The sequence below is a fragment of the Colobus angolensis genome, unplaced genomic scaffold (genome assembly GCF_000951035.1).
Source record: "Colobus angolensis palliatus isolate OR3802 unplaced genomic scaffold, Cang.pa_1.0 Scaffold65, whole genome shotgun sequence".
NCBI lineage: Eukaryota > Metazoa > Chordata > Mammalia > Primates > Cercopithecidae > Colobus > Colobus angolensis.
This window is the reverse complement of record NW_012120154.1, coordinates 4,620,404-4,633,082: the sequence shown is the minus strand read 5'-3', so window position 1 is coordinate 4,633,082 and position 12,679 is coordinate 4,620,404. Positions and strand designations below refer to the sequence as shown.

The following is a 12,679-nucleotide window of genomic DNA, read 5'->3' as shown; positions in this document are numbered from 1 at the left end:
AGGGAAGGGGCCACAGGTGTCTGGGAGCGTGAGGGGCTGACTGCCAACTGGGACGAATCATCCACACATCGAGGACAGGGGTCTGGATGCTCCCAGCACTCGCAAGCTCACATAGAGGACACATGGGCATGAAATAAGTGTCCCTGGAGATGTGCCCTGGGGTAAAGGCCCTCCCTGCCCCATGCCTGGGAGACCATGGGTGTTCCCGGCCCCACCCTTTTCCCCTTTGACTTGACCTTGAAACAAGTTTGACCGCATGTTGTAGCCGAGATCATAGTAGTCTGAGAAGACGGAGATTTCCACAGGATTCGGGGTCCTGCTGGGCCTTGAGCCTGCCTTCTTCTGGCCCTCGAAGACTTCATCAATAGCCCTTTGAGCCTGAGCAGGGAGGCAGGGACAACAGACAGGGGATGGGAAAGCAGTGTCAAGCCCCATATCGCCCTCCAGCTCCTCCTCCCTTGACCCTGCCCTCCCCACCCCGATCCCACCTTCAGCCTGCAGCCCTCAACCTGTTCACAGGGCTGGGGAGCTGGAGTATACAAAGGCCCCAGCCCCAACCCCTCTCAGCTGCACTGCCACGGGTGGGGGGCATCAGGTTAACGATCATAAAACCTCTTCCAAGCATTCAGCACCTGCTACATGCAACACTGGCGTGGGGGGTCTCTATAGGGTGCCACTCTTCCCTCCATTTTATAAATGAGGAAAGCGGGCCTCCAGAGGCCAGAGATCACCCAATTCACACGGCTGGCAGGCCACAGAGCCCTGGCTTGGCTCCTACAACTGAGGCATCACACAGGGCAGCTCTGGGTGGGTGCTTAGCTTTCAACAAGGCCAACTCCCTCTTCATACCAACAGGGAAAATGACACGCAGAGAAGCTGAGCCCAGGCCCAGGGGCAGAACACCTGGGTTTGAGTTCCATTTCTGCAATATATCAGCTGCTGACTTCGGCAAGCCTCTTGTCCACTCTAGGCCTCAGTTTCCCTACATGTAAAATGTGAAGGCAGGGTGGAACTGGATGCTCTTTGAAGTGGCTTCCAGCTCTGACACTTGCTGGCTTAATGACACTTGTGACATAAGTTACAGGTGGGCAGAAAACACAGATTTCTTGATTCCAGTCAGGGACAATGGCGGCTGAAGAAAAAAAGGACATCTCCCAAGGCTGGGCAGGGCGGTGAGAGGTAGTGGCCATAGAGTCAACCTCAAATTGGGACAAGTTCCTCCAAGTGGGGCAGAACATGTCAAGATTGAGACCTTCCAGACTTGCTGGTGGTGGGGTCACCGCACATTAAAATGACAGAGTGGAAGGGTAGCCTGGGAGAAGCCTGACCCCCAGCTTTTGTGACCCAAGACCCTCCTTGGGACTTGGTTATACCATCTGTTAAAAATGAAGCAACAACTCCTGTCTGACCTTCCACACAATGCAGTTGCTATGAGGGTTGAGATGGTGGCTTTGAAAGTATGTCTCAGAATGCCAGGGCAGAAAGAACACAGCATTTGACCAAAAATGGTAGACGAATTTTATCTTAAGTTTCAGTTGATTCTTAGTGACTGCCTGGAATGCTATATCGGGTGGAAAAGAGTGCTGGCATCGACTAGCGATGTCTGCCATGAATGCAGGCTGGGAGGGTTGTGATATACACACTGTGTATTTGTCAGCCTGACCTAGTCCAGCTGCCTTGCTTTACAGATGTGGAGACTGAAGCCCAGAGAGGGTAAGTAACTTATCCAAAGTCACCCAGCATTTAGGAGCAGGTCCAGGATTCAAATCCAAGTCTTCTGATTCCCGATAAATGCTATCCATCTACTAAATGTTGTCTTCTTTGGGAGACTTGTTCAAATGGAAAACATCCAATTCACACAAAAGGCTTTTAACTGCAAAGTCATTAAGGGCTGGAGTTCCAGAACCTGCCGACCCAGTTTGCACCCTCGTCTCACACAATTGGGTGAATTTGGTTGACTGACTTAACCCCTCTAAGCCTCGGGCTCCTTAACCATAAAATGAGGAGAATAATAGTACCTTCCTCATGGGTTGCTGGGAAGATGTAACAGCTTGTTATATGTGAAGTTTAAACAGTGCACAGTGCCTGGCACACAACAGGTGCTCAGGAGATACTGCTTTCTAGTGTTATTATTATAGGGACTCTGTACTCAAGAGTGAGTTTATCTTGTGACCTCAATTTAAGACTCTGCATCACCCTCCTGGCCCCTGCTATGACACCTGCTCCTCGGAGACCAGCTCGTCCACCACGTTGCTCCCAAACTTGTGGCGAATGTTATTAGGAATGATGCTGCCCTTCTGGTTCGTGGGCGTGCTCCTCTGGTCCTGGGCCCCCAAGCTGGGAACGTCATCCGTCCCCTGGCACGGCTGAGTCTCCTCTCCCGAGGTGGCCCTGTTCTCTCTTGAGGAGGATCGAGAGCCCTTGTTCTTCAGGGACCTGGACTGTGAGTCCATCCCCAGAGAATCCCTGCTGGCAGCAGTCGGAGGTGGAGGGGGAATCTCCTTCGAGTGGCACCGCCCTAGGGAGCGGCCTTGAGTGCTGGCTCCCCGGGGCAGGGGCTGTGGTGACGACAGACCCTGGTTCTTGAACTTGGAGGTGTCCAAGGAACTGCAGGCCGTTTTCCAGGGGTCCAAGTCCTGCTGGCCCTCCTTGTCGTTCAGGTGGGCCCTGGTCAAAGAGGTTGTACCTGAACAGGACAAAGAGAAACAGAAGGGGAGGGAGAGAGACACGCAGACAAGGGCAGAAAGTAGAGGGTGGGGAGAGGGGCAGACATGGGGGTGAGGAGGGGGAACAGACAGACACAGAGCCCCAGAACTCCAGAGCCAGAGAAGGGGAGGGGGACCGGAGGCATGGGTGGGAAATTAGGAGACAAAGGGAGAAGACAGGTCAGCCTGCCATGCCTCCCATGAGCAGGGTTAGTCCACATTACCTGGGGCAACAAGGGCTACCCCCAAGCCTGTCCTGCCTTGAGGCCTAGCTGTGTGACCGTAAGCAAGGGACTTGGCCTGTCTGCACTTTCATGCCCCTGGCTCCATTTGGATAGTTCCTTTCTCCACTTTTCCATCTTGAAACCTCCCCCTTACTCTCCGCAGTGAGAATCTGGCAGCAGTGGCACTGGCAGAGGCGTTCTTGGGGCCAAGCCACATGCCTGGGAAGTACTGGAGCTGGATGGGACTCCCAGACTTTGCCTCCAATGCAAGGCTGCTCCCCAATACCTACCTCCTCCCTTCGCCAGGGCTGAGAAGTGGCAGCATCCCAGTCACCTCCCAGGCTCTCTCCTCCCCACCTCTCCCTGTCTCCGACGTCCCTGCCCACAGCCTCCTCACCTCTGGGTCTCTTGCTCTCAGCCTCACAGCCTGGCCCCATCCTCCACCCCAGATTACAGCTGTAAATGTGTTTGGTGGTCTTCCCTCCAAAACCTCAAGATGAGTCCTCCAGTCCTCTTAAAAGATACACAGGGGCTGGGCATGGTGGCTGTCAGGCCTCTGAGCCCAAGCTAAGCCAACATATCCCCTGTGGCCTGTGGGTATACATCCAAATGGCCTGAAGCAACTGAAGATCCACAAAAGATGTGAAAATAGCTAGTTCCTGCCTTAACTAACATTCTACCATTGCGATTTGTTCCTGCCCTGCCCTAACTGATCAATTGACTTTGTGACAATACACCCTCCTGGCCCTTGCGATAATGTACTTTGTGATGTTCCCCCGCCCTTGCAAATGTACTTTGTAGGATATGCCCTCCCCACCCTTGAGAAGGTCCTTTGTAATATCCTCCCCCGCCCTTAGGAAGGTACTTCGTAATATTCTTCCCACCCTTGAGAATGTACTTTGTAAGATCCAACCCCTGCCCGCAAAAAAAAAAAAAAAAAAAAAAAAAAAAAAAAAAAAAAAAAAAAAAAACACTTGCTCCTAACTCCACCGCCTAACCCAGTCCTATAAGAACTAGTGATAATCCCACCACCCTTTGCTGATTCTCTTTTCAGACTCAGCCCGCCTGCACCCTGGTGATTAAAAAGCTTTATTGCTCACACAAAGCCTGTTTGGTGGTCTCTTCACACGGACGCGCATGACAGTGGCTCATACCTATAAGTGGTCATTAAGGGCCTCACACCTGTAAGGGTCATTAATGACACGCCTATACATGGTGGCTCATGCCAGCACTTTGGGAGGCCAGGGTGGTCAGATCACTTGAGGTTCGAGATCAGCCTGGCCAACATGGTGAAACCCCACCTCTACTAAAAATACAAAAATTAGGTGGGTGTGGTGACATGCACCTGTAATCCCAGCTACTGGGGAAACTGAAGCAAGAGAATCACCTGAACCCGGGAGGCGGAGGTTGCATTAAGCTGAGATCACACCGCTGCACTCCAGCCTGGGCAACAGAGCGAGACTCCACCTCAAACAAAACAAAACAAAACAAAACACAAAACATAACTTTGTTTCGCTTTTGGGTATGAATGAGACCAGAGTAGTGTGTTGCTTTGTAACTTGCTGTTCAATGCGCCACCCTGCCTTGGAGATCTACTCAAGGTAGTGGAGATAGCCCTAACTTCCCTTCGGAGCCCTGCAGGCCTCCACCACCACCCCACTGGGGAACATTCAGATGGGCCCAGTTTAGTTTCTCAGAGAAGGATGCTGCAAACATCAGGCTTTGGCAGCCACTGCGGTTTTTATTTCACTCCCACGGATCCCTTCTCTGCTGTCACAAGCGATGGAGGTAGGGAGGGCCCTTCTCGCCTACCCCTCGGGGGACTGCAGACCCTTTCCCAGGGCAGTGGGAGACAGAGACTTGAGATTTCTCTGCTTCCCTGCCCACTTTCTCCTCATCTTCCTTCCACTTGGTGCCTTTGTCATGGCTCTTTGTCACCTACACGACAGGCAGAGGGAAAACCTGTTCCCTGAGACCAGCCCCAACCAGCAGGCAGCCAAGCAGAGGGGCACCTCTGGAGACAGCTGGACTGTCAGGATGGACGGGCATGATGACCCTCCTCAAAAGAGCGGAGGCAGAGAGCGGGAAGACCACCTATCTGGTCAACCTCAGCCCCCCGCCCCCTGCTCCTGGGTAGACTGAGGGCCCAGCACAGGGATGGGCTCCTCCTGGATTCAGGCTCAGGACAGCCAGTCCTGCACTGCCTCCTCTAGCAGCACTTGCTGTTGCCATTGCCAGCTCACCCTCAGCCTGCCCTTTGGGATTATGGGTACGTTTATGGCCCTAATATGTCTTATATCCCTGGCCTGGAGAGCCAGGATATTCACCAACTCATCAACTGAGCAAGACCCAACTACGTGTCAGGTGCTATGCCAGGTGACGGGGACACAACAGTAAGCTGAACAGGCCAACCCCTATCCTCTCAGTGTTGAATATCTGTTGAATGAATGAATGGATGCATGCATGAATGAAAGACCTGTGTCTGTCATTTCAAGAATCTCATTGACACCTTCCCTCTACTCCATTCATTCAGCTGCAAAATGGGCAGAGTGAACCCTGCTTCATCTGCTATTATGAAGATCAAATGATTAGTCCGCAGAGTTTATCTAAATGTGGCTTTGTATCAGGATTCCCTGGGCGTTCACTAAAAATACAGATTCCTGGGCCCCTCTCAGAGCTGCTGCATCAGAAAGGCCCCGAATCTGGAATCTGAGTGTCTAACAAGGCCCCTGGGCATTCACGACATTGGAGGAAGATTTTAGGAGGAGTGCTGCTCCAACTCACTAGACTCTCTTCTCCCCATCCCACCTGCCAGCCCCAGCCACCCTCCACTCACCCCTGGGGACCCTTCTCAGAGCAGGCCTGACTCAATCCCACGCCTACATTGAAATCTTTCCTCTTGTCCTCAGGGCAGAGTCCCTGCTCTCAGGACTCCTGGAAAGTGTCAGACCTCTCTCCCTTCCAGGCCTTTGCCTGAGCTGTTCCTCCTGCCTGGAACATTCCCCTCCACTCCTTGGGCTTTACACTAACCCTGGTCTTGGCTCACGTGTGACCCCCATATGTACCTCCCACCCACCAAGGCCAGGCCCCTCACCATGTCCCCCCACAGTCCTGCCCTTCTGGTGCACACAAGACTCAGACCACCTGAGTCATCCCCTCAGGATGGGGACCATATCGGGGTGAATAATCCCTACACATGGCAGGATGGGAGGGCTCAGTAATTCCAATCCCTCCTTTTTCCTTCTGTCTTCCAACAGAATGCCCCCTAGGAAGCCAGGGCCGATGGTGGGTCTGGCGGCCAACACAAGACGGAAGGGAGGAGAAAGGGCCTGTGCCCTGCTGCCCCAGGGAGTCCCTCCAGAAGCCTGGATGTGCATTCAGCACATCCCTGGCCTGCCTGTCCTACCTGCTCGGTGGCCCAGCTCCATAGCCTCTTGCTGTGCGACAGGCAATTCCAAGCTTCGTCCTGTAAACAAAGCACCACATTTCATCATCTCAGATGACACACAGAGTCTCTGTGAACAAGGATGAGCTGGGAGCTGAACAGGAAGGCCTGTGGCTGTCTGCCCACCCCGATCAGAGGTTCTTAAGCAGTTCCTAGTGCCTTCTGGCACTGCCCAGACCCACGTAGCCTCTGCCTCATTCACTCATCACCCCTGGCACAGGGGCTGCCTCCTGGACTTACACAGCCTCTGCCCTCTCTGAAAAGCCCTGGCCACCCCCACCCCACCCCACCAGTCCTCAAAGGCCTTTCTCAAGTAGCCTTGGGACCCTGGGCTCCTTTTACTCCTTCATAATCTCTTCATCTCCTCCTCCTCTTCTCCCCTATCACCGCCACCCTAGGAGACCCTAGCAGACCCCTGGCTGTGAAGCCCATTGCCCCGGCCCCCAGCCTGGCAACCATTTGTCTTCCTGCAAATAGGATTGTATCCATTTGCTGACTGGTCATTCATGGTCAGGGAAGGGAAGCAGCTTAGCCACCATGAAGAAAAGCCAAGAGCAGGAACCCACACTTTGCTCTGTTATAAACTCAGTCTTCTCCCTAAGGCCTTTGATTCACATTAGAGGGGTAGCTTCAAAAGCCTCTGTAGCTTTCGTGCTTGTGTTTCGCTTTCTTATGCGATTTTTTTTTTTTTTTGAGACAGGGTCTCACTCTGTCACCCAGGCTGGAGTGCAGTGGCTCCATCTCGGCTCACTGCAAGTGCAAGCTCCGCCTCCCGAGTTCAAGCAATTCTCCCACCTCAGCCTCCCGAGTAGCTAGGATTACAGGTGTGTGCCACCATGCCTGGCTAATTTTTTGTATTTTTAGTAGAGACGGCGTTTCACCATGTTGGCCAAGCTGATCTCTAACTCCTGGCCTCAAGTGATCCACCTGCCTCGGCCTCCTGAAGTGCTGGGATTACAGGCGTGAGCCACCGTGTCCGGCCTCTTTTTCTTATTTATGTTCTCTTCTTTTATTCCATGTGGGTTCTCCCTCCACTGCTCCCCCCCACTCCCAGGTTTTTGTGAATTTTGTAGTATAAATAAAATAAAATCTAGCCCTAAAGACACTACTACGAGGTAAGTGTCTTTGTAACAAGGGAGGAATAGACACAACAAGTCAGATCTGGAAGGGATCTTTGAGGACTGAGGCCTAAAGAGGGAGAGTGACTCTAAGATCATCCTGTAAGTTGTTTTTCTGGTAAGCTCAAAAACAGGTCAATTTTACTCTCAAAAAAACCGCCAAGGAAAACACTCTATTAATTTGGACACTTAATCATTGTTTGATGATTGTGAAACTTCTGATATAACTTGCAATAATCCTACCCTTCTGATAACACATATTGTATGATCCCACCACCCCTTGAGTGTAGGCTGGGCCTAGTGACTTGCTTCTGGTCAAAAAGGATATGACAAAACTGGTGAGATGTCACTTCCAAGATTATGTTAGTGACTTCAGGTGTTTGCTTGTTTGTTTGTTTGTTTGTTTGTTTTTGAGGCGGAGTCTCACTCTGTCTCCCAGGCTGAAGTGCAGTGTGGCACAATCTCAGCTCACTGCAACCTCTGCCTCCTGGGTTCAAGCCATTCTCCTGCCTCAGCCTCTGTAGTAGCTGGGACTACAGGCATACGCCACCATGCCCGGGTAATTTTTTTGTATTTTTAGTAGAGACGGGGTTTCACTGTGTTAGCCAGGATGGTCTTGATCTCCTGATCTCATGATCCGTCTGCTTCAGCCTCTCAAAGTGCTGGGATTACAAGCATGAGCCACCGTGCCCAGCCCATGACTTTGGTTTTGTTTGCACTCTTTCCCTGGCTCTCCTTGGTTTGCTCATTCTGATGACAGCAAATGCCATGTTTTGAGTTGCCCTGTGGAGCAGCACATGCAGCAAGAAACTGAGGGTGGCTTCTGGCCAAAAGCTCATAAGGAATAGAAGCCCTGAGTCCAACAGTCTTTGAAGAACTGAATGAATCCTGGCACCTGAGTGAGCTTGAAAGTGGATCCTTCCCCAGTTGAGCCTTGATATGAGAACACAGCCTGGACGACACTTTTGTTACAGCCTGTGGGATACCCTGGGCCAGAGGACCCAGCCAAGTCAGGATTCTGACCCCTATAAACTCTGAGATCATAAACTTGTACTGTTTTAAACACGCAGTGTCAAGCTTCTAAGCTTTATGGTCATTTGTTATGCGACAATACATAGCTAATACATATTTTGGTGCTAAGAGTAGGGTGTTGCTGTAATAAATACTTAAAAATGTGGGACTGAATTTGGAACCAAGCAGTGCTCAGAGTCTTTAAGGATTTTGAGAAGCACGATAGGAAAAGCCTAAATCACCTTAAACAGATTTTTAGTTTCTTCTTGCTGCTTGTAAGGAAATGTGAGAGGAAGGAGATGAATTGAAGAAGGGACTGTTAAAGAAAAAGATGCCAGTACCTAACTAATGGTTCTGAAGTCCCATCCTCTCCAGTTGCCAAAAAGATGCTAAAATTAAGAAATGGCTTCAGAAGACTGTCTGGAAAGTGTGCCCAAGAGTGTGACTGTGCGACCTGTTGTTAAAACTTCAGAAAGATCAATGGATCAGGGTATTACTCCGTCACACAAAGGGCGCTTTAAAGACATTAACGATATGCCTGATGTATCCTCTTAACAGAACCATAGGACCTCTAGGAAGCTTAAGGCTCCTCAACAGGAGCCCCAGTTAAAAAGGGGTGTGAGTTTTGTGCAGTGGAGTGAACCCCTGTAAGCTTTACTGTTGAGAAAACAACATCAGCAAAATGCCGGCAGCTTGGGGTAAAAGGGATAGAGACGGTACAAAATGAAAAGACACCATTGGAAAAAAAAATAAAAATAAAAAAGACAAGTCAGAGAGTGGAAGCAAGACTCCAGAAGGCAGAGCTGAGAGCCATGGAGAATCATTCCCAGGCCTTGAAACCTAACCAAGGAGTGTCCAACATTTGTGTGGCTGGATTTCAAAACTGCTATGGACCATTGACTCCATGTCTCTATTTTCCTCAATTTCGAATAGGAATGTCACTAGCTCTTATCCTATGCCTATCACATCATTGTATGTTAGGTGTGTTCAGAGCAAATTACTTAGTTTCACAGATCTATGATGGAGAAGAATTGAATTTGAAAAGCTGTACTTAAGGAATAACACTGGAGGAGCCTCAGCCACACCTGGAGCTGATTTATATGACCAGATTCTAGCTTTTAAACTGATGCTTTAATAGGAGGAGAATTTTAAAGATCTTAGGAGGGGATGAATGTATTCTGCATGTGGAAGGGATGTACATTATTGGTGGCCAGAGGGCAGACAGTGGTAGGCAGTTGACATGGCTCCCAGTGATCCCTGTTTCTTGGTATAATTCCCTCCCCTTTAGTGTGGACTGGACCTAGTGATGAATGGAATGTGGCAAAAATGAGGGATGTCGCATCCATGATGAACTTATATGAGACTAGACTTCTGTTTTGTTCACACACTCTCTGCAGCTCTCCTCAGCTCATCTGCTCTCATGGAAGCCAGTTTCTCTGTTGTGAGCTGCCTTACAGTGAAGTCCACAGGGCAAGGAACTCAGAGTGGCCTCTTGCCAACAGCTCCAAAGGAGCTGGATCCTGCCGTGTGAATGGATTCCTTCTCTGGTTGAGCTTTGAGATGAGACTAGAGACCCAAGCAACACTTTGATTGCAGCCTGTGAGAGACCCTAGGACAGAAAAATCACCAACACTCCACCAGTACTCCCAACTCACAGAAACTATGAGAGAGTAAATGTTGTCTTAAGCCCATTAAGTTTTGGGGTGATCTGTTGTGCAGCAAGAGATAACTAACACAAGTCCTATATCAAGCATTCACACATCTGGTAAATTAGTCTGTTTTCACAAATACCCAGTAAGCTGTTCAGAGACACTACTAATGTATCCTCTTTCACAGATGGAGAAAATGAGGCTCAGAAAAGACACAGGACTTCACCAGGTGGGGCTAAAATTAAGTTGCACATCTTCAAGCTAGGTGAAGTTCAAGTTAGCTCCTTCAAGTTGTCATTCTCCTCCCATCCCCATACCCCATCCCCAGCCACCCACCTGATGTGTCCACAGCAGCTCTCTACGTCCCCGTGCACCGCCAGTCCAGAGCGGTCTGGACGGGCTACAATACAAGTGTGGACTCACTTCCAGTTTCTGACCTGGAGAGAGAGATCCTAAGAGACTTTGGTCAAAGAGGGCGGGAAGGTAGTTGTAGTCTGGGCAGTCTTCACTCACAAGCAGCTCTGAATGGGGAAAAGGAAGATGAAACCCCATGTCCTGGAAGGACCCTGGCCCTTCATAAGTCTCTGCCTCACCTCTCCAATCTCTTTCATAACAGCAGGAAACACGTGAACCACACTGATGTGTGCTGAAGCCCAGGAGTGCAGATCGCCGCTGCAGAACTACTGGTAAAGACCAATGGATGGTTGCTGGGAAGTGGCCCTCCCCCAGATGTTCATTGGAGTTGCCATGGTGATCACTATACACAGGGCTCTGTTACCTCAGAGGGCTGATAGGCCCACTCCTAGGGAAAAGAGGCCAGGAGAAAGGCAGGATTGAGGAGGTAGGAGGGGCTTCATGTATTGTTCACTCTCTCATCCACTCAAGAATGTCGGTTGAGCACCCACTACGTGCCAGGTGTGTGCCAGGCACAGGGGGCTCAGATGCTACCAAGTGCGAAAGATGTTCTTGGGAGTTCAAAGCACTAAGTAGAGAGAAGAACTAGCTCTCTGTAGGAAAAAGGAGGAAGGGCTTATAAAAGAGCCATTTGAGTTGGATCTTGAAGGATGCCTAGGAGTCTAACAGTTTCGAAGCGATGAGAATATTAAAGGCATGGATGTATATAACAGCATAGATGTAGGTCAAGGTCAATGGGAAAGGAAGAAGATGCATCTGGGGCTGTCTAATTTCTATGCCCAGGGATCAGGGACCTGGGAGTAAAACTAAAGCAAGAATGGAACAGTGAGAGTCCCCTCTTCTATTTCTGAATAACAAGGGTTACAGAAGGAGATCAGCAAAGTTAAGTGACTTCTTTTCTGCAGAGAAGAAGGAGGCAGAAGCCACTGGTGCCAGCACTGGCCCATTCCTGCCTGGCTGTTGCTCAGCCTGGACAAAGAGTGGGTATGGTGAATACCTCCTGCAAACTTTCAGGGTTTCCCCAGGAAACAGAGAGTACTGTGTTTAAACTTGGAGTCCCCAGAATCTGGGCCTGTCACCTATTAGACAAGAGACTGGCCAAGTTCTTTAGCTGAACTTTCTTCATATGTGAAACAGATATCATCCAACACTAAGGATAAGGGTGATGGATGAATAAAATGATTTTTTGCAAAATGTAGCACATTGCCTTGCACAGAGACATCACAAAACTCTAAGCTACTTTCACAAGCAATCCATCAGCAAGTCCTTCAAAGTACACTAGACTTGGATGCCTTCGTCCACCTCCACAACTTCCCCAACTCCCTGGTCCAAGCCACCCCCATCGCTTGCCTACATATTATCTATTGCTGCATGACAATCTTGCCATAAACTTCGAAGCTTAACATACAATTGTTATCTCACAGTTTCTTTGGATCAGGGGTCTACTCATGGCTTAGCTGAGTTCTCTGTGTTGGGGTCTTAGCAGGCTATGATCCAAGTATTGGCCAGGGCTGCAGTCTCATCTGAGGTTCCACTGGGGAAGAATATGCTTCCAAGCGTATGTGGCTGTGGGAGGATACAGTTCCTTGCAGTCTGTTAGACTGAGGGTCTCAGGCTTTCGCTGAGTGTCAGTCAGAGGCCATCCTCAGTTCTTTGCTATCCAGCATGACACTGACTTCATTAAAGCCAGCAAAGAGAGGGTTCTCTTGTAAGATGGGATATTACAATATTGTGTACCATAATCAAAGAAGTGGCATCTGTCACCTTTGCCATAGGCTGTTGGTTAAAAGCAAGTCATGGGTCCCACCTGCAGTGACAGGGAGAGGGCCACACAGGGCATGAACATGAAGGGGCAGATAATATGGGGACCACCCTGGAGTTCACCATATTCTCTGACAGTCTTTTCTCACTCAACAGCCCCGCAATCCTGTTAAGACCTATGTTAGATCATATGTCACCCCCTAATCAAAACCTTCCAGTAGCTCAACCACAGTAAAAGCTGACCTCCTCCCTTTTGTCTACAAGGCCCTACCCAACGTGTCCAACATTCTTCTCTGACCTCTGCTCCTCCCACTTTCCCAAGTGCTCCCTGGGTCCCTGCCATGCCAGGCTC

The 12,679-nt window shown here is 50.0% G+C and overlaps 1 protein-coding gene across 2 annotated transcripts in view; it reads right to left on the bottom strand.

Annotated features, from left to right (window-relative positions):
* Positions 1–10,853, bottom strand: part of TEX33 (testis expressed 33) — a 20,497-nt gene extending 9,644 nt beyond the window's left edge. The window contains exons 1-4 of one of the 2 annotated variants that reach the window (XM_011964300.1): positions 10,746–10,853; positions 6,336–6,395; positions 2,220–2,667; positions 237–378 (exon numbers count right to left, since the gene is read on the bottom strand). In XM_011964300.1, coding sequence (XP_011819690.1) covers positions 237–378; positions 2,220–2,453 — 376 coding nt within the window. In that variant the 5' untranslated portion in view covers positions 2,454–2,667; positions 6,336–6,395; positions 10,746–10,853. Of the gene's footprint in view, positions 1–236; positions 379–2,219; positions 2,687–6,335; positions 6,396–10,745 lie in introns of both variants that reach the window. The other variant, XM_011964299.1, reaches the window with a different exon arrangement.
* Positions 10,854–12,679: the final 1,826 nt, after the last annotated feature.